General features: G+C 39.6%; 2 protein-coding genes across 3 annotated transcripts in view; both read right to left on the reverse strand.

Annotated features, from left to right (window-relative positions):
- LOC117951942 (hemicentin-1-like) overlaps window positions 1-5,492 on the reverse strand; it is a 119,445-nt gene extending 113,953 nt beyond the window's left edge. The window contains exons 1-4 of the mRNA XM_034883948.1: window positions 5,358-5,492; window positions 3,404-3,751; window positions 2,415-2,636; window positions 1,039-1,392 (exon numbers count right to left, since the gene is read on the reverse strand). Coding sequence (XP_034739839.1) covers window positions 1,039-1,392; window positions 2,415-2,636; window positions 3,404-3,751; window positions 5,358-5,427 — 994 coding nt within the window. The 5' untranslated portion in view covers window positions 5,428-5,492. The remainder of the gene's footprint in view (window positions 1-1,038; window positions 1,393-2,414; window positions 2,637-3,403; window positions 3,752-5,357) is intronic.
- A 568-nt stretch (window positions 5,493-6,060) lies between these two features.
- The window catches only part of LOC117962056 (stress-induced-phosphoprotein 1-like), a 31,359-nt gene continuing 19,863 nt past the window's right edge, over window positions 6,061-17,556 (reverse strand). For both annotated transcript variants that reach the window (XM_034901107.1, XM_034901104.1), the window contains exons 6-16: window positions 15,561-15,689; window positions 15,379-15,424; window positions 13,864-13,954; window positions 13,591-13,732; window positions 13,253-13,357; window positions 12,689-12,776; window positions 11,886-11,919; window positions 11,443-11,517; window positions 9,090-9,192; window positions 8,858-8,997; window positions 6,061-7,824 (exon numbers count right to left, since the gene is read on the reverse strand). In XM_034901107.1, the coding sequence (XP_034756998.1) occupies window positions 7,689-7,824; window positions 8,858-8,997; window positions 9,090-9,192; window positions 11,443-11,517; window positions 11,886-11,919; window positions 12,689-12,776; window positions 13,253-13,357; window positions 13,591-13,732; window positions 13,864-13,954; window positions 15,379-15,424; window positions 15,561-15,689 (1,089 nt within the window). In that variant the 3' untranslated portion in view covers window positions 6,061-7,688. The remainder of the gene's footprint in view (window positions 7,825-8,857; window positions 8,998-9,089; window positions 9,193-11,442; window positions 11,518-11,885; window positions 11,920-12,688; window positions 12,777-13,252; window positions 13,358-13,590; window positions 13,733-13,863; window positions 13,955-15,378; window positions 15,425-15,560; window positions 15,690-17,556) is intronic.

The raw sequence follows: 17,556 nt of genomic DNA on the forward strand, positions 1-17,556 counted from the left end.
GAGTCACTGAACTGCCCTCCACTATCTCAGCAGAGGGACTCACTGACACAGAGGGAAGCTTTGGACCATCTGGAGGAGGAGGTACAGTATATGGACATACATTTACCTTAAAATTGAATATCATAGAGAATACAATATTTTATTTGTTGTAGTTCAAAACTTAAAAATACTGTTATCACAGTTACTGTCCAGAGTGCTGATGCAGTTTTAGATCTCTAGCAGTCTTTCGGTTTGGCCTTTTATATAACCATGCTGTGTTTCATGTACTGTACATCCAAATTTATTTAACTTGTGTTTTCTCCACACAACACATCTTCTGTCTGGTTAAAATGACCCGTCATTCCTTCAAACTGAATTAGGCTGTCTATGTATTTTACTTTGGATTAACCAGATAAAATCATAATATGAGAGTGAGGAACTCACACACTGAAAGAGAGCGAGAATTCTCATGTCCTTCGAAAGCACATGAGATAGCGTCTCCAGGATTAAAGTAACCCGCGTAAGTAGAAGTTTTCTCCGTTGTATCTTTCAGTGCGTTCTTGAACCAAACGTAGGAAAGACCACCAGCTTGACTGCAGCAGCTGTGACACTTCAGCTCTGCATAGGTCTGAGACTGCTGGACTGTTACTCTGATCACCTGCACCTGGAGATCTGCATATGAGAACAAAAAAAAATCTTATGTGATAGGACACTTTGTAATCATGGGCATCTTAGTCTATAACCATATAATCAAGACAGCTAGCTAGATTATCTGTCTGATCTTTTTCTGTTTACTGTTAAACGACTAAAACAACCTTTAAACGTACACATGTTCCACCAAAACCAGTTCCTTCCCGAGGCTATTTTGCAGCGGCATCGCTGCTCTGTCTGGCAAGACGATTGTGATTGGTTTGAAGAAATGCCATTAAACAAGATCTCCCATCCCAGAATGCCGTGTGGAGTAGCCCCATAATCATAATGTAGAATTATTGTCAACATGTTCAGTGATTTGAAATGTACTGTGTTGGTGTATTCCCATCAGTTTGTGTTGATCAGTACCTGTGACAGTCAGAGTTGTTCCAGGTAAACTGCTCCTCCATTCAAAGCTTGGTGTTATGAACTTGAAGTGATACTCAGCTGAGTCGCTCTCTCTCAGGTCAGAGATTCTAAGAGTGGAGCGTCCTCTCTCTGTTTCTACCTGAACACGACCTTCATACTGGGAGTCTTTACTAAGGTCTCCAGGCTGGGAAGGATTCTGCCACTGAGAACTACGCTCAGGACTGAACCAGAACGCAGATTCAACTTGATCTTCGTAACTGTTATACGTGCAAGAAATGTCCAATGATGAGCCATTAGAGACGCAGATACTTCTGGCTGTGTATGTCACTCTGTTGCAGATTTGACCAAAAACACCTGAAACACAAACATTACCTTAATAATAATTGTTAACCTCTCAGGAAGCATTTTGCATGTAAGTATTGCAAAATCCCTGACAGTTCTATATATAATCATATATTTGGACCCACAGGAAGCAAAAGTACAAATGTATCCAAGGTAGTCAATGTTGCCATTGCTACAGTACAACGCAACTTACAATTCACTTATGTGTCTGTAATGCTGATTTGCTAAATGCTAAAAACTATGCATCCCTTTTTCTTTTTCTTTACACAGTGGTCATCAATCATTACATGTTTTTGTTGGGAATGAAGTTCAGTAACTATGGTTGGTTAAACTCTCAGCAGAGTGGACTGCGCAATCCATTTTGTCCAGAAAAACTTTGTTTGTAAATGTTTGCTTGAATGTTCAGTGCAAAAATGAATGGAAACACCTTAAAATGGCTCAAATCAATCCGATGTACCAATTTGATCGAAAAACAGCATGTGACGTCATCACGCACAGGTTTTTAGTCACTTTAAAGCCGATGGATGAAAACACACTTTCACCAGCTTTATTTGCATGTCTATTTTTACCCAAACTTCAGAAAATTTGATTGACAAGTGGATGGAAGCTACTGTGCTGCAAGTAGTTCCACTTAGTTTATTACAGTAAGTGAACAACAATAGTAGCAGTATCAATTCCCCTCCCTTTTCAACTTTTGTTCAGTGCTGTGCTTAGAGCAAGACATGCAAAATGTGTTGCAAAAAGGAGATATGAGAATAGCTCGACCGCAGAATACTATTTTGGTGTTGTGCTGATAGAGCAGGCAGGGGTGATTCTAAGTATCTGCATTTTTAGAAGTCTTATTACCTGTATTTATACATGTGTGCTTAACTTTAGTTCACTGTGAAGTTTAGAGTGTTGGATATGTAGTATGGTTAAATGTGATCATGCAGATGGCAGCTTGACAAAACATGTCTAAGCAATAGAAAGAAAACTGTAAAAAAGCTCCACCAGATGGCGTCCTGTTACAGTAAAAGATAGTGGAGTAAACTCACACACTGGAGGAGCAGAGACATCCGCATGTCCTTTCACAGCACAGGAATAACTGTCTGCAGGATCTACATAGTCTGAATATGAAGATGACGTTTCCTCCTGAATTTTCTGCCCATTCTTATACCAGATGTAGGATGGACGATCAGGTAGATGACAAGTGCTTTGACAAAACTGCTGAGCCCAGGTTAAATACCATCTTCTCACCTGCACCTGGAGATCTGGATCTGTGAAGAAGGAGCAAACGGTCAGCATTCACAAACGTGCAAGTACACAATAATTAATAGTAGGGCTGCACAATATATCATTGTGGCTGTGACATACTGTATATCGTGGAACCACTATGACTTATTGCGAAAGGCTGTGACATATTTCGAAAGGCTGCAACATCGCGAAAGGCTGTGACATATATCGTGAAAGGGGTGCGTCATATCGCAAAAGGCTGCGACATATATCGTGAAAGGGGTGCGACATATCGCGAAAGGCTGTGACATATATCGTGAAAAGGGTGTGACATATCGTGAAACGGGTGTGATATATTGCGAAAGGCTGTGACCGATATAGTGAAAGGGGTGTGAAATATCCCAAAAGCCTGTGACATATCGTGAAAGGGGTGCGACATATATCGTGAAAGGGGTGCGACATATCGCAAAAGGCTGTGACATATATCGTGAAAGGGGTGCGACATATCGTGGAAGGCTGTGACATCGCTAAAGACTACAATATCGTGAAAGGATTGCAACATATTGCAAAAGGCCGCGATTTATCACAAAAGGCCGACCGAGACATATCATAAAGAGAAATTGTTATTCTCAATTTGTTAAAGAAAAGAATGGAAATGATTTCCTCCATTTGTTTAAAATTCAACAAGCAATCTGTTGTACTTTAGCAGAGTATTGAAAGCATCAAAACAGATTACATTTTAATATCCTAATAGCCCTTTACTTATTAACATCTCCATGATGGTAAACATTTGGAAATTAAAAAAGGTTACCTGTGACAGATAAAGTGACTCCAGGTGAACCTTTCAATCTCCCGACTCGTCTGTGTTTGAACCTGAACTTGTACTCCGCAGAGTCGCTCTCTCTCAGGTCTGTGATTCTTAAAGTGCAGGTCATCATATCACAGTAATACTTCACACGACCTGCGTACTCAGAGTCTGTCCTCAGATCCACAGGGCTGTCTTCCTGCATTTCAGTAAACCATATAATGTTCTCCACTGGGACAGGACGCCTTTTTACTGCGGACGGCTGTCTGCAGATGACACGTAAGTCCACTGTTGATCCTCTCACGGCACAGATCTGAGCAGATATGTAAGTTACCCTGTTCCTGCTTTGTGCCACTGTAACACAGAACATTACACACACTTGGAAACCACAATCAAGGTCACAATATGTAACGTCAGATGACTTTCATCTGCAGTGAAGTCTGATTCGGGGGAAAGATAACATCAGCAAGCAAGAATACAAAAAAAAGGTATTCGTTTTTAAAGGCAGTAAAGGAACAAACAAAGGAAGATACAGATGTTTTTCTATAATAATACCGATGTATTGAGGCAGAACGACATCCAGATAGGATGTGTTGTGATGGATCTTGGACATGCAAACTTTGATGCAGATTGACTGACCATGATGAATGTCATACTAGTCATTCTTAGAAAAGGTGTGGTCTGTTTTGCTTGGTTCATTTCCTCTATGAGAGAAACATAGAGGCACACAACATCATGGCTGGGCAATTATCCACAGCTAGAGATAATAAGATAGCTAACAAAAACAAAAAGATAACTATACAAAAGAGATATCTTAGCATACACAATGTTGTCTTTTTTTCTCTCTCCAAAAACATTTCCTGTTGAGCTAGAAAGCAGAATGGGGATTTCCGTTGTCATGACAGTATTTTACCAGTACAAACTATATTCAGTTTTTACACCTGGCAGTGACTTGAATTTATATTTTACAAACAAAAAACTGTTTGGTGTCAGGTTGGGCTGACCCTCTCGGCACACAACAACTATTTTTGCTGCATATGTCCATCTGCATTTGTTTTTCTTAGATCTTTAGTGGGGCAAATATGTAAATCTTGTTGTTGACTCACTTTGTACGGCTACACATTGCAAAACCTACTATATTGCTAACCTTGTATCATCTTAAGTTTTACTTTGTCAGCTGTAACTGCATTCAGAGCTTAAATACTGACACATGCAGATCCACAGTTATGTCAACATTCTAGCGTTTAGTATGTAACTATGTTGGCATTATGCTCAGAGTTATACTAATGTTAGCATTTCAACAGCAAACTCTGAAATGCATTTAGCAATGTCAAGCTATGTAAGCATTACTCCAAGTGCGCCTGAGCAATGCTAACCTTAGCATGTTAGCATGCCAACCATTGAGCTACGATTTAGCTGGCATGTTAGCAAATGCTACCATTGCTACTGTCATAATGCACCTTAAAGATAGCATAACATTCTAAAACTATATTAAAAAGACAGGCAGCTTTTAAAGCAAGCAGAACTGAGGTGGCTGTTTTTTTCTCCAAATACTAACATTTGATTTTATGAAGAATTTTGCACAATTCTGCTGTTTTCACATCATATGGAAGTTGCTGTATTACTGGTTTCTTAGTTATGATGTATATCCAACTTAAAACAAAGACAATGTGGGTGTATCAGATCAGCCCAAATCCACTGAGAGAACAATACCAGGAGACATTAACATGTAATTGTCATTTTGCCATCAATAAAAGATACAGTGAGATGTGAAAAAATGAAGTTTACAGAAGGACAAGTGAACGTTTGGAGGGTTTTAAAGGTCTCCAAACAACAACAAACGGCATCTCATAACACATATTTAGAACGCTGGTAAACAGAGTTCAAACCAACCTTCCTAAAGTTCTTTGAGTCAACTGAATAAATGTGATAAATTCACTGCAATGTAAATGTACAGTACCTGTCATGGAGAGAAAGAGGACAACAAATCCACTTGTTGCAGCTGTTGAACCCATAGCAGCTCCTCTCATCTCTCGGTTTGTTAAAACACACCATCAGATATATGTTGTACAGGGCATATAACATGCATCTATCTCAGCATAAGTAGGATGTGGTCTTGAAAAAAAAAAATCAGTTTGAAGCTTGTGGTTGGTACTAGCAGAGTTTTACCAAACGGAGGCTAGATTGGTCAAACCTGTCACTGCTTTCTTCCGCTTCACATTGTTGGAAAACAAAACTTTAGAATACTTTTTTGGCCTATAAGCACATGCACCGCTTATATTGTGTTTATATACCCCAACCTAACACTAATGGAGGGGACTATTTAAAGACATGGTTTTAACCTTTGCTTGAGTACCTGTTGTGACAGTTCAGATTAAATTTAGAAGTAAATTTAGAAGTAGGCCTGCACAAATCATGATTGGTTTTTAGCTTAGAATTGATATCACAATTCTCTGCCATGATTTCATGAAGTGTAATGTTTATTTCACACATGAACCATGACAAAACAAAACAAATTGTCCGTACCAAATATAGATTTTTTTTTGGCACCTTGCACATCACCACAAGCCTGTAAAGATATAGAGGATTCAATGAAGAGAAGGGAGAGCATTGCAGCGCTTGGGAGCACTTTAAAACCTATTTTATACAGTCCATTTAAAAAAAAAAGTAGTAGCGTTTATTTTGTCAAATCAAATGAGAATTGAAAATAAGTTTGTTATTTAAATATTACACTTGCAAACAGGGCTGAATCGAGAACGCAATTTTAGAACAATTTATCACCCAGGCCTATTTAGTAGCATGCCATCAGTCCCAAAAACAGCCAATTATTTATAGAATAGGACTGGGTTAAACCATAGGAGACATCAAGTGGTATGGAAAGATCCAATGTCCACAATTTCAAATGGATTATCCAGATTTACAGTTCACCTTGAAATTGAACTATTCAACAATTTAATTAAGTTGTATGTATAGTGTCAAATCCTAACATCATTTGCCTGTGAAGGTTCTCAGTCATCCAGCTTGTGATAGTTCTCTAAAAGCAAAGGCAACATTTGAATTTTTATCATTTCTAATGTGTTAGTTGGGATTTGAAGAGCTAACTGGTTGAAGGTGTTGAGTAAACACAAAAAACATTTTAATTTGTTTAATTTAGTTGATTTATTATTTTTTCCAAATATTTATACATTTTAAATGCTCTTTAAAAATTGTGAAAAATAACTCTGGACTTTAATGCAATCCAAGAGCAGTGTTAAAAGCCCAGCGTGTAACGTTTTTAGTTGGTCATTACTAAAATCGATGTTGCCCGTTCACAAACATGTCCTTTTTCATGAATATTTACCACCACCATCAACTCCAGGTATTCCTTTTGGCTTGAAATTGTACATTCCCATTTGCATTAACTGGGGTAGACGCTCCATATCCATGCGCCATCTTCAAATACATTAGCCGGTAAGGGACATACAGGACATATTGGTCCGCCTTCCGCGTTTTCGCAGTCACAAGATAAAGTCACAGGTGCTGCTTGTCATCATCGCTTACCCGCCCTGGAAAGTTTGAAGAAGGAAACCTGGAGGACCACACGTTCTCTTAATACATCCATGCACATTCAAAATGGAAATTGCAGGAACAGGAGTCGTCCTCTTCGCCCAGAAAAAGAAAAAGGATATTATTCAACAGGATATTGTAAATAGTAAAAGACCGTCTCTATGAAGCGTGGAGGCTACTGTAGTTGTAATACGTACTTTGAACTGTGTGGCGGGAGAGAGTTGATTGCAATATACAGTATCTCAATGCTAGATGGAAGAAATTCCATACATTGGACCTTTACAGACATAAAGTTTCTCTCAGAGCTTGAGTTTTGATAAGTGTTTCCGATACGGCACAACCAAACGTATTCGTCCAAGTAAATCCTTTTGATGACTTCCCATAGAGCAGAGATCTTCACGCACAAACCTTATAGGATCCAAATGGAGCCAAGAGACTCTTACCTTTGCTTCAAATGATTTAAAAACCTTAGAGGACTTCTTTACATCAGTTTTGCGTTATCATGGGAATTGATTCTTTAAGTGTCTTTCTGAGGTTAGGGCTCTGGACGTTCTGACCTCATCGTGACAGAGACCCAACCTCTGACTTTGGTTATCACATACATACCATATCTGACTCTCTTTATCTCACACGCACGCACGCACGCACGCGTCCACTCTGCTCACTGTCCTTATTGTTCCCCCTCCCAGTGTAAATCCTCAATTAAGGTGTCCGGATGCTGGGGTTAGGAGGGCAGGGGACGCAGTTATGGTTGCCATGGTTTATTGTCTTGACCTTGTTGATCTGGTATGTGTTTGAAGCGGCACTTGTCGCCATAGAAACAGCCCGTGGTCCGCCAGTAGAAGCACTCGTCTCCATATATAGGTACACACCGTCTGGACCTGCTTGGACGGAACCAGAGGAGACAATTCCTGCATCATCTTTGCAGACACATGCACATAAACATGCAGGCAAACAATGGGATGCTAATGGACGCATGGAGACTGAGACAACGAGACAATAAAGCAGACAAGATTATGTTCTGTCGGCCGTGTCAACTTCTGTGTTGAAAGATTATTTTGTGATTTTTGCATGCTTTTTTAATCACTGATTATTGTGATAAGGTGTTAGATCTGGGAGGATCTGAGGATCTCTCATTTTTTTATCACTTTGAAGACCATATATACATAAAACTGTCTTTTTTTAAACAATTCAAAAGGTTTGGAAAAGTGTTCTTTTGTGCCATGCTCTGATCAGAAGGCCCTATCCTCCCAAAACATCTAATATTATTCTTTCCTAACTTCAATAAAACAGTTAATGTTAATATTTAGCCCTAAAAGCCAACTTAAAGTTGTGATAGTTGGTAAAGATGCCCTAACTTTATAAAGGACCAATGTGAGTTTACAGTTTATAGACTGTATAAGTGAAGCCAAAAAATCTGGGTCGCCCTCTGGTGGCTGCTGGTGGTCATAAACCCCGCCCTCCTCCTTTAGCAGATGTGACGTTGGCCAAATTAAAGAGTCAAAGTGCACGTCAAATAAGTTTCTCAAAGATGGTTTCTGTCATTTAGGTAGTTCTTATCACGCTGTTTGTTCAAGTGTCTTAATATTTCTGATAAGTTTGTTTTTTAATCAGTTATTTGATGGTATAAAAATAGCTGGGATTGACTTGCAATGTGGGTGTATAAAACATTTTGCTAGGCGCCAAATGGCTGGGAAATTTCAAATTTTACCAGGCACTCAGCAGATTACCATTGATTTTTAAGCTGGTGAGTGAAGCAGATCTACCAGCCACTTGGTGCCTGTATCCAGGATATTTTGGCTTCACTTTTGTACAGTGGGAGGAAGGATCTTGTTTTACAGTCTATGGTTTACACCTGCAGAGTGGGCACAATTTGGCACCACACAGATACACATGATGAGAGTTGCCCTGTACCCTATAGCAGCTGAGCTCAGCAGTGCTCCTGCAGCGTTGGAGCTGAGGCTGGTGTTGTTCTTTTGAATGGGCGGCAGGGGGCGCTGGATCCAACGATCAGGATACCTCATCACCAGTTTGCTGCTGCCCAGCTCCACCCCCTGCACAGGAAGAAGGAGCACATGAACATACTCGTACAATGACTATTACATTCAACAAGAGTTACCTCATGTTGAGTTGGTTTATCACTCACCTGCAGCTTATCCAGGGCTTTAGCAGCCATGTTGGCATTCTTGAAGTTGACGAAGGCACAGAAACGCTCATGAAGAACTCTGATGCTCTCTATGTCACCAAACCTGTAACCATGGAAACACAGAGCCTTTGACTACAGAACAGTGTGGTACAGACCTGCAGACAAAGTGATGCTGGTTGTGCTTTATATCCAGCACTGATCAATAATATTGTCATAATTATAATTACAGTAGTACACCAACCCATTCACTACTGATGCTAGTAGTACTACGACAACTAGTGCTACTACTGCTGCTACTGTAACTACCTCCGTGTGACTATACAAAAGTTATGACTACATCTCAAATACATCTCTCTGAAACTACTAGCACAACTTATACTACTACTAATAAAATGTAGCACCAGTTTTCAAAAGTCTAGTCTCTATGAGTGTCTTTCTTAGGGACTTTAAGCAGCCACGGTTGTAGCGCTGGGTGTCGACAATCGAGTTGATTCGGATTCACAAGGTCCAGTTTCAAGTGCAGAAAATGTCAGTAAAAATGCCAATTTTTCTTGGATGTAAAAGAAATTCTCAGAGAACTTATGCTGTAAATTGTACGAGCACAAAGCAACCCTCATATTCTTTTCATAATGCACCAGTTAAGAATTATTTTTTTTTCAATTTATTTTTTATGTAACCTTTATTTAACCAGGTAAGCCGTTGAGAACAGGTTCTTATTTGCAACGGTTACCTGGCCAAGAAAAGCACAAGTGTGCAACACAACATACAGTTTCGCTTTCAATAGAGTACAGGGATACAGACATACAATAGGCTACATAAAGTACAGATTAAGTACAGTAGGTATTACAAAGCCGGCATAAAACTGAGGTGTAAGTAAGTTGGATGGATATGCAAAAGTGGTAAGGTAATAGCACAATAAACATGAATAGAAGGTTTATATCACTGCTGAGATGTACTAAAGAGTCAAAAATACAGTAAGTGTAAGTTGTGGTCTAGTCAGGGATGAAGATCAATTATAACTCAAATTAATTTGAAAAGACAAATATATATGAATGCTGAATGTAGTAAAGAGTCAATATACAGTTGTATAATACTTAAAGTACTTTTAACCTAACAGGACTAACATTATATTACCATAATTAACATACTAAAAGATCCCTTTCAGGGGGTGGGGATAGAGTGGGGGGGTCAAGGGCAGGCTGGTTGTGTTCCTGCCAAAGTTTTTATATTGTTGTTACTTGTCTTGTTTTAATGTTCTACCGGTTTATTGTTTTACTGTTAATTCAATTTTTTGAATTAGTTTTAAAAGATCTCAGAATGTACAAGTGAATTGTATGTTAAATCATATTCTTTAATAAAAACAAGTCTGACATTAGAGCATGTAAAATATGTTTTAGAAAAAAGATTGCTTTCAGGATTTTATTGTTTGATATAACACTCAAACAACAATTTCAATTGGAGATTTGATTATTTTAACACAGGCCAGATGGATCATGGTTGAATGGATCGCTACATTCCAATGATTTCTTGACGTTTTATCCCAAACCCGTACGTTAAACCCGTTACAATGTTTCTGGAACGCTTTAGCTGTCCCTTCATTGGTCATTGCTTTAAACCCTATTAATTACTGCAGCAGCAGTTATACTTGTTGCTTTTTTATTATCCTTCATAAAATTTGATTATGTGAATGTCTTGTTTTCATAGTCGAATAACTACATGGACTTCAGCCTACATTTGTTTTTCACTACATATAAAACCTACATTTATAACTCCTGCTCTGCTCTTTATAGCCCCAATATGTGCACGCACGCAAACACACACACACACACACACACACACACACACACACACACACACACACACACACACACACACACACACACACACACACACACACACACACACACACACACACACACACACACACACACACACACACACACACACACACACACACACACACACACACACACACACACACACACACACACACACACACACACACACACACACACACACACACACACACACACACACACACACACACACACACACACTTTGGACAACAGGGGTTCAAGTGAAAGGCAAATAATTAATACATAATTATTAATTTTTGAAAATAAACGTGAAATAAATTAACATAACTGACTTTCTTACCAATTTACTTTGATTCCCTCATACTATATTCCAATTAAAAAAGCACAGCAGATAAAAAGGTCCCTTTTCCAGGAGGAAGATTGGGGCAGGTGCTCAAGTCCTGTTTAATATCTGTGTGTGCAAATGCCTGCACACACACCCGCCCACACACAGACACACCCACACACACAACCACACAGACAGACAGTGTTTTTACATTTTGAAGAGATCCCAGAGGTCTGTCTCTGTAACCTCCACCGTAATGTTCCCAACCCACAGAGAGCGACAGCTCCTGCAGAATAGAAAAGAGAAGTTAGTGGGAGAAAAGAGAGAATGATGTGGAACAGGAAGAGACAAAGTAAGGCACAGGTCACAGGAGAGGATTATATGTGAGAGTGATTATTTGCCCAGTGTTCAAAAGCCGACATGACATTATAATGTAATAATTACCCACAGTATAAGATATTAACAGTTCCTAGTGTATATCTTTTACTGGAAGATAATAAATCATTAATATATGTCTATAAAAAAAGAGGAGTGTTTGCTTCATGTTTGAAATGATACTGTAGTAACATTCAGGTCCTCAAAACATTCTGTAGTCCTGAAGATGTTAAAGTTATTGGTGTGATTATGTGTGTTGCTAATAGCCATACAACATACCCACTCTGGTCCTGCTGAGATGTGTGCTTTAGTGCTGGAAATCAGAGACAGGAAGTAGACATTATGTAATGACAAAACAATAAAAACAGGGCATCAAGATGACGTATTTACCATGGGTTAACCACGGATGTCTGCTGTAGACTACATATCTTTCTCTGGTGCCAAAACCGTATAAACTAAAACATATAATTTCTGATCAGAATTAGGCATATTTGAATATTAATGAGGTCTAGTGACAATGAGTTCCAATCATATGTGTAAAACTAGCAGATACGTTGGAATGAAGTTGGCTTAGAAGATGTAACACAGAATTGGAAAATGTATACTTTATGCTTTATAAAACAGGCAAAACAGACCGGGTCAATTTTAACCCGGGAACACAACGCGAGGCATAAAGAGTGCAGATTCATATGTCTTTATAATCAATATACTGAATTCACTCTGCAGACTACACATCTCTGCCTCCATCCTAACTTCAAAGTGTTGTCTATAGTGTGCTGTTCATTATATAGTAGAAAATCTATATTTTAATGTTCATGTTTTTTAATAATTTCTCTATGCACATAAGTCTTTCAGTCATGATGTACGGTCAGTTACTAGCAGCATGTGTCTCCTACTGATGTCTGATATGACTGCTGTATTGGCCCCTTTTTAGGGGGGCACAAGCTCAACACTTTTGCAAGGCACTCTATCTGTGTCAGATTTCCATTAGGGGCAGAGCCCCCCCTTAAGGTCTGATCCTACACTTGCCCCTGGACTGCTGCCCCAGTGTGGACAGAGGTGACACCGCAGCTGGTTCTTACTTTTGGCCTCGGGTGAGGTGGTGACCGCCTGAACGGTGGTGAACCTCTCCAGCAGCAGTTTACTCTGCTCTTCCTCAAAACCCAACTCCTGAAAGCAAAAAGGCAAGAAAGCACATTAAAGTCACATCGTGTATACGTATCACTGGGCCTTTCAACCGCCCTGACGCAAGACACTTAATCCATATTTGGACATGACCAACACTTTATTTCTAACCAACTGGTTTGGTGGCATGAATGAGAAGTAAACCTCCCTCCAACACACCCACTAGCTTACTGAGCTCTAGTTGCCTCAACATGTGGATGCTAATTTTAGACTAAAAAAACCTGAAACTAGTCATCAAAGCTACAATATTTTCTATACTCATAACCTAGAAACAGCCATTTAACCACATGTTCATGAGGTTTATTTTGACATAGTTATTTTGGTTTGATAAACAGTATCCTGTTGATGTAATTTTTTCCTTCAAAATCATTTATCCCCACAAAATAGCATGTACAAAAAACTAAGCGTATTGGCCGCAGCTTCGGAGGAAGTCGATCCTTCTAGTCACTTGTCCTCCTCACCATGAGCTGCAGGAGCCGGCAGGTAAAGAGTTTACTGGATGCTTCCTTACAGTGCTGATCCAACTTCAACACCTGCTCTATGGCTGCCTCCGCCTCACTGTACCGCTGGAACACACACACACATACACACAAAGACACACACACAATGTTAGAGGGCAAAAAATCTAAACACATGAAGTTGTACTAATTGATCAAGGATTGGAGTTTTAATAGTGCCTTTTTTTTTTTTTAGATCTGTTTAAAAACATTCATATTCAATCAGGCATCATACTTTCGGTCCAAATACTAAATGACAGAGCACAATCATTACTTTCTTGGGTTTTACATCAGGTGCTAACCTTTAACCCCATGAGAGCACACCCCTTACGGAAGTATCCCTTTGGCCAATCAGGAGCCAGCTGAATGGACCTCTGAGCGTCCGTAAGGGCGGAGGAGTACTGCTCCAGAACCCAATAGCAGTGCGAGCGATTTCCATAGAACCTGCGAGTCACAGGGAGACACAGGCGGAGATATTTCTTTAAAGCAAAGTGAATGTGAAGAGGAAAACGAGGCGCTCCGATCAGGAGAGGACAGGGTGAGTGGAGCTGAGCTGGGTTCACGTTTCAGCTAACCTGTGGTCCCTCGGGTCGCAGAAGATGGCTTCTGTAAACATGTCCACGGCCTGGCTGTACCGGCCTTGCTCAAACATCTGAATGCCCTGCACTGGAGAAAGTACACGCACACACACGCACACACACACGCACACACACGCACACGCTCTTTAAACTATGATGACTTTACAGGCATAATGCATTCCTCAAACATACTCAAACATACTTATTTCTTCATCTTTCTTATATACAGGGTTCATGTGCATTTGAACCAATACTTTGACAAATTTCCACGACTATGGATTCCTGAAAATCTCAGACGACATTATACAATAAGAATAAAAATCTGGGTTAACATTTAGCCTCAGAGGTTTAACAATAAAATGAATGACAATGATGTTAAGCACTTTGGATACCTGCTGGTTGTTGTAAAATGCTATATAAATACATTTTGATTGATTGATTGAATGTATGTGGTTCATAGTGGAATTTGTAACATCACTCCCCGAACAGAACTATAAGTTTAAGACAACTTGAAATATATATTTTTTATTAAAAGTTTTATTTGTTTTTATTAATTACGCGTTATTATTCTTTGTTTTTCAAAAACCTTCTGGGTCTTTTTATTTTTGCAAAACCTTTCCAGGCCTTGAATTTGTATTTTTGAAATTCCATTACATTTCTAGGTTTATTCAAAACGTATAAAACCTGTATACTAATCCGTTGACATTGTGTTTGTGCATTATTTTTATTGTGAAAGGTAATGCTTCAGTTTCAAGTTTTAAAATAGAATATTTCACAGCAGTGAGCAGTACAGAGACATGCATCTATATTTATGGAATGTGAGAAAATAGAAAAAGGATTTTTGGAATTTGGGTAAACTAACCTTCAACACTACTACAGCAGTAGTCTGGCATTGCCAGCGCTGTGTGTCAGCGCTTAAGTAAAGTCTGGCTACAGTGCTTATTTATTCTGGAATAGGGGGGAAAAAATGTTCTGGCTTGTTTTTGTTTTTTTTAAACCAGTCGCAACCGTGGGTGGCGCTAAGCCTCGGATGCAGCACTGGTGTCCTTGCAAAATAGTGGAGATAGAGGAAGGGGAGAACATTCGACGTCAACATCCGTTGAGCAAGACTACTTTAGCAGCAAGTCTGTAAAAATTCCTCATGTTATTCTATGGTTTTTATCCAAGTTACGTTTTATAAACTAATCTCTATTTCCATAAACTTTCTCCAAAGTTTGACTCGTCACATATAACATAATATGTCAAGCTACTGCATTTATAATGGTAATTAAATGATGTCTTCTAATTATGATTAGAGGATAAAATAAGCATGAAACTAGAAAACACAGCCTTGCAGCTGTATGCCTCCGCCCAATCAGTCAAGTGGCATTGAACAGCCACTTTGGTCCGGAGACATTCCCTCAAGGCGCTTCTGAGATGTGTAGTTGTGCAGTGTGTGTATCTTGTGCACTAGACTTATTAAAAGGGAACAAGGTGTACACTAGCCAAAAGACAGTAAATAGATAGATTCACCTGTCAGAGACTCCCCCCTTCTCTTCATTTCTTCTGTGCTTTCCACCTGCAATCACAACAGTGTAACTGATTTTCTGAATACGTAGCTACAAACTGGATGCAGCATGGATGTGTGTGTGTGTGTGTGTGTGTGTGTGTGTGTGTGTGTGTGTGTGTGTGTGTGTGTGTGTGTGTGTGTGTACCTGGCTGCTCCTGGCCTCGTTCTCTTTGTTCTCTCTGGACATCAGTATCGCTCTGTTCTTAAGAGCTTTGACTTTGATATGGCTGGCAGCATTGGCCACAAATGCACTGCTGACATCCCACTCCGGCTCCTGAAACATCAGGAAAGTAACACAAAACGCTGAATACAATAGGCTGACCAAATGTGATAATCATCTTTAAAAACAATGGAAAAACAAAGACACCTGTTCTGTATTTGATTGTGTCTGATTCAAAGGTTTAGCAAATCAACATAGCTCCATCTGAATCATCCAGGTGGTAACATCTTTAGGGGAAGCTGAATCCAAAACACACAATCATTTACGGGATTGTTCAGTACTGGAAGATCCGCCGGATGAAGCTCATTTTCGGCCGGATGTCCGTCATCTTTGTGTTGCCGTACTAAACTCTGGTGGATTTCTGGGGACTGTGGTTAACTGCTCCTAAGATCTCTGCATGGTAAATCCAGACAGCTAGATAGACTATCTGTCCTATCTGAGTTTTCTGTTGCATGACTAAAACCTCCTTTGAACATACACATGTTCCACCAAAACAAGTTCCTTCCCAAGGCTATTTTGCAACAGCACCACTGATCCGTCCGGCGCTTAATAACGCCCAAGATGATTGTGATTGCTTTGAAGAAAGGCCAATGAACCAGATCCCGTTTTTCTCCCCTCCTGGAATGCTGTGTGGACTCGCCAGACCCTTCTCCGCAGCAGAGCCCGACTGATGATAACACCGATAACAATACAAATATTCGGTACATTCCGATATATTGGCCGAAAAAAGATTTCCCTAACATTAGATATTTGTAGTTATTTATGAGTTATCACTAAAATAATATAATAATTTGTTTTATTGTTACAACAGAACAACAAAATATCTTAACGTTCCATCCATCCATCTTCATCAGCTTATCCGTTATTAAAGTTATATATAATAATATATATAAATATAACAGCCTGCCAATATATCGGTCAGGCTCTACTCCGCAGCGCTGTGGAGAAAGGTCTGGCAATGCAAGACTAGGGAACTGTTAAACGACTTCATGCTCTGGATGTGAAATATTAACTTTAACATCGCAAGACGAGTTTTAAATGAAAAATGTTTTGCTTTTGCAATGCACAGATCCCTCAGTTCTAGCCAAATAAGTACCGGCAAGTAATCCTCATAATGGTGGTAGCTGACTTCTGGTTTCCAAATAGTTGTTTATTGAGAACTGAAGAACTGTTTTTATCTCTGAGAAGTCAGGTGGAGTGCCTCTGGAGCAGGTAGGGGCCCAAAGTCTTGCCAAAGGATACTGTAGTTGTGACTGAGGAGGTTGCCATTGTGATTTTTGACCTCATCTATATGAAAACATTTCTCTATAACCACCAACCCACCATCATCACAAACCACTGTACATTGAATCAAAGTAAACATTCCAGACATCTAACGTTGTGTCAAAGACAGGCTTAGCACTTTGTGTTTCTACCAAGAAAGTCTGGAGCGTGCAATGTTAACTTCTCTTGTTTGGTTGGTTTTAGCAGGGGGGAGGGGGGGGGCGGCGCAATCAGAACCAGCTACTACAAAGTAACTGCACCAAGATACCTTAAAATAGAGGTATTGGGCCTCCTCCAAGGAAAATGTGGTGTGCTTCATTCATTCAAAGAGAACAGACAAGTCTATTAATGCTTATTTGAAGGTATGTGTGCTTTTCTAACCCTCTAAACTCCAAGTTGCTTTCCAAAACTTGTGAAACCTTGCAATTTTTCCCCCTACATGTTACCTTGGAAGTGTGAACATAAACAAATCGACGACAGAAATTCAAAGAAAACTTTTTTCAACTCAAGACCAGACAAAAGCTAGACTGTTATCGCTAGTATGCCAGGACCCAAGCACCCAACGCAACTCTCAACCCTAGGGCGTGCCACCCTGGGGTGACGGTGCTTAAAAGCTTTTCGTCATCTATGCAGGACCGAATACTTCATGTAGTGCACA

The sequence above is a fragment of the Etheostoma cragini genome, chromosome 2 (assembly GCF_013103735.1).
Source record: "Etheostoma cragini isolate CJK2018 chromosome 2, CSU_Ecrag_1.0, whole genome shotgun sequence".
Taxonomy (NCBI): domain Eukaryota; kingdom Metazoa; phylum Chordata; class Actinopteri; order Perciformes; family Percidae; genus Etheostoma; species Etheostoma cragini.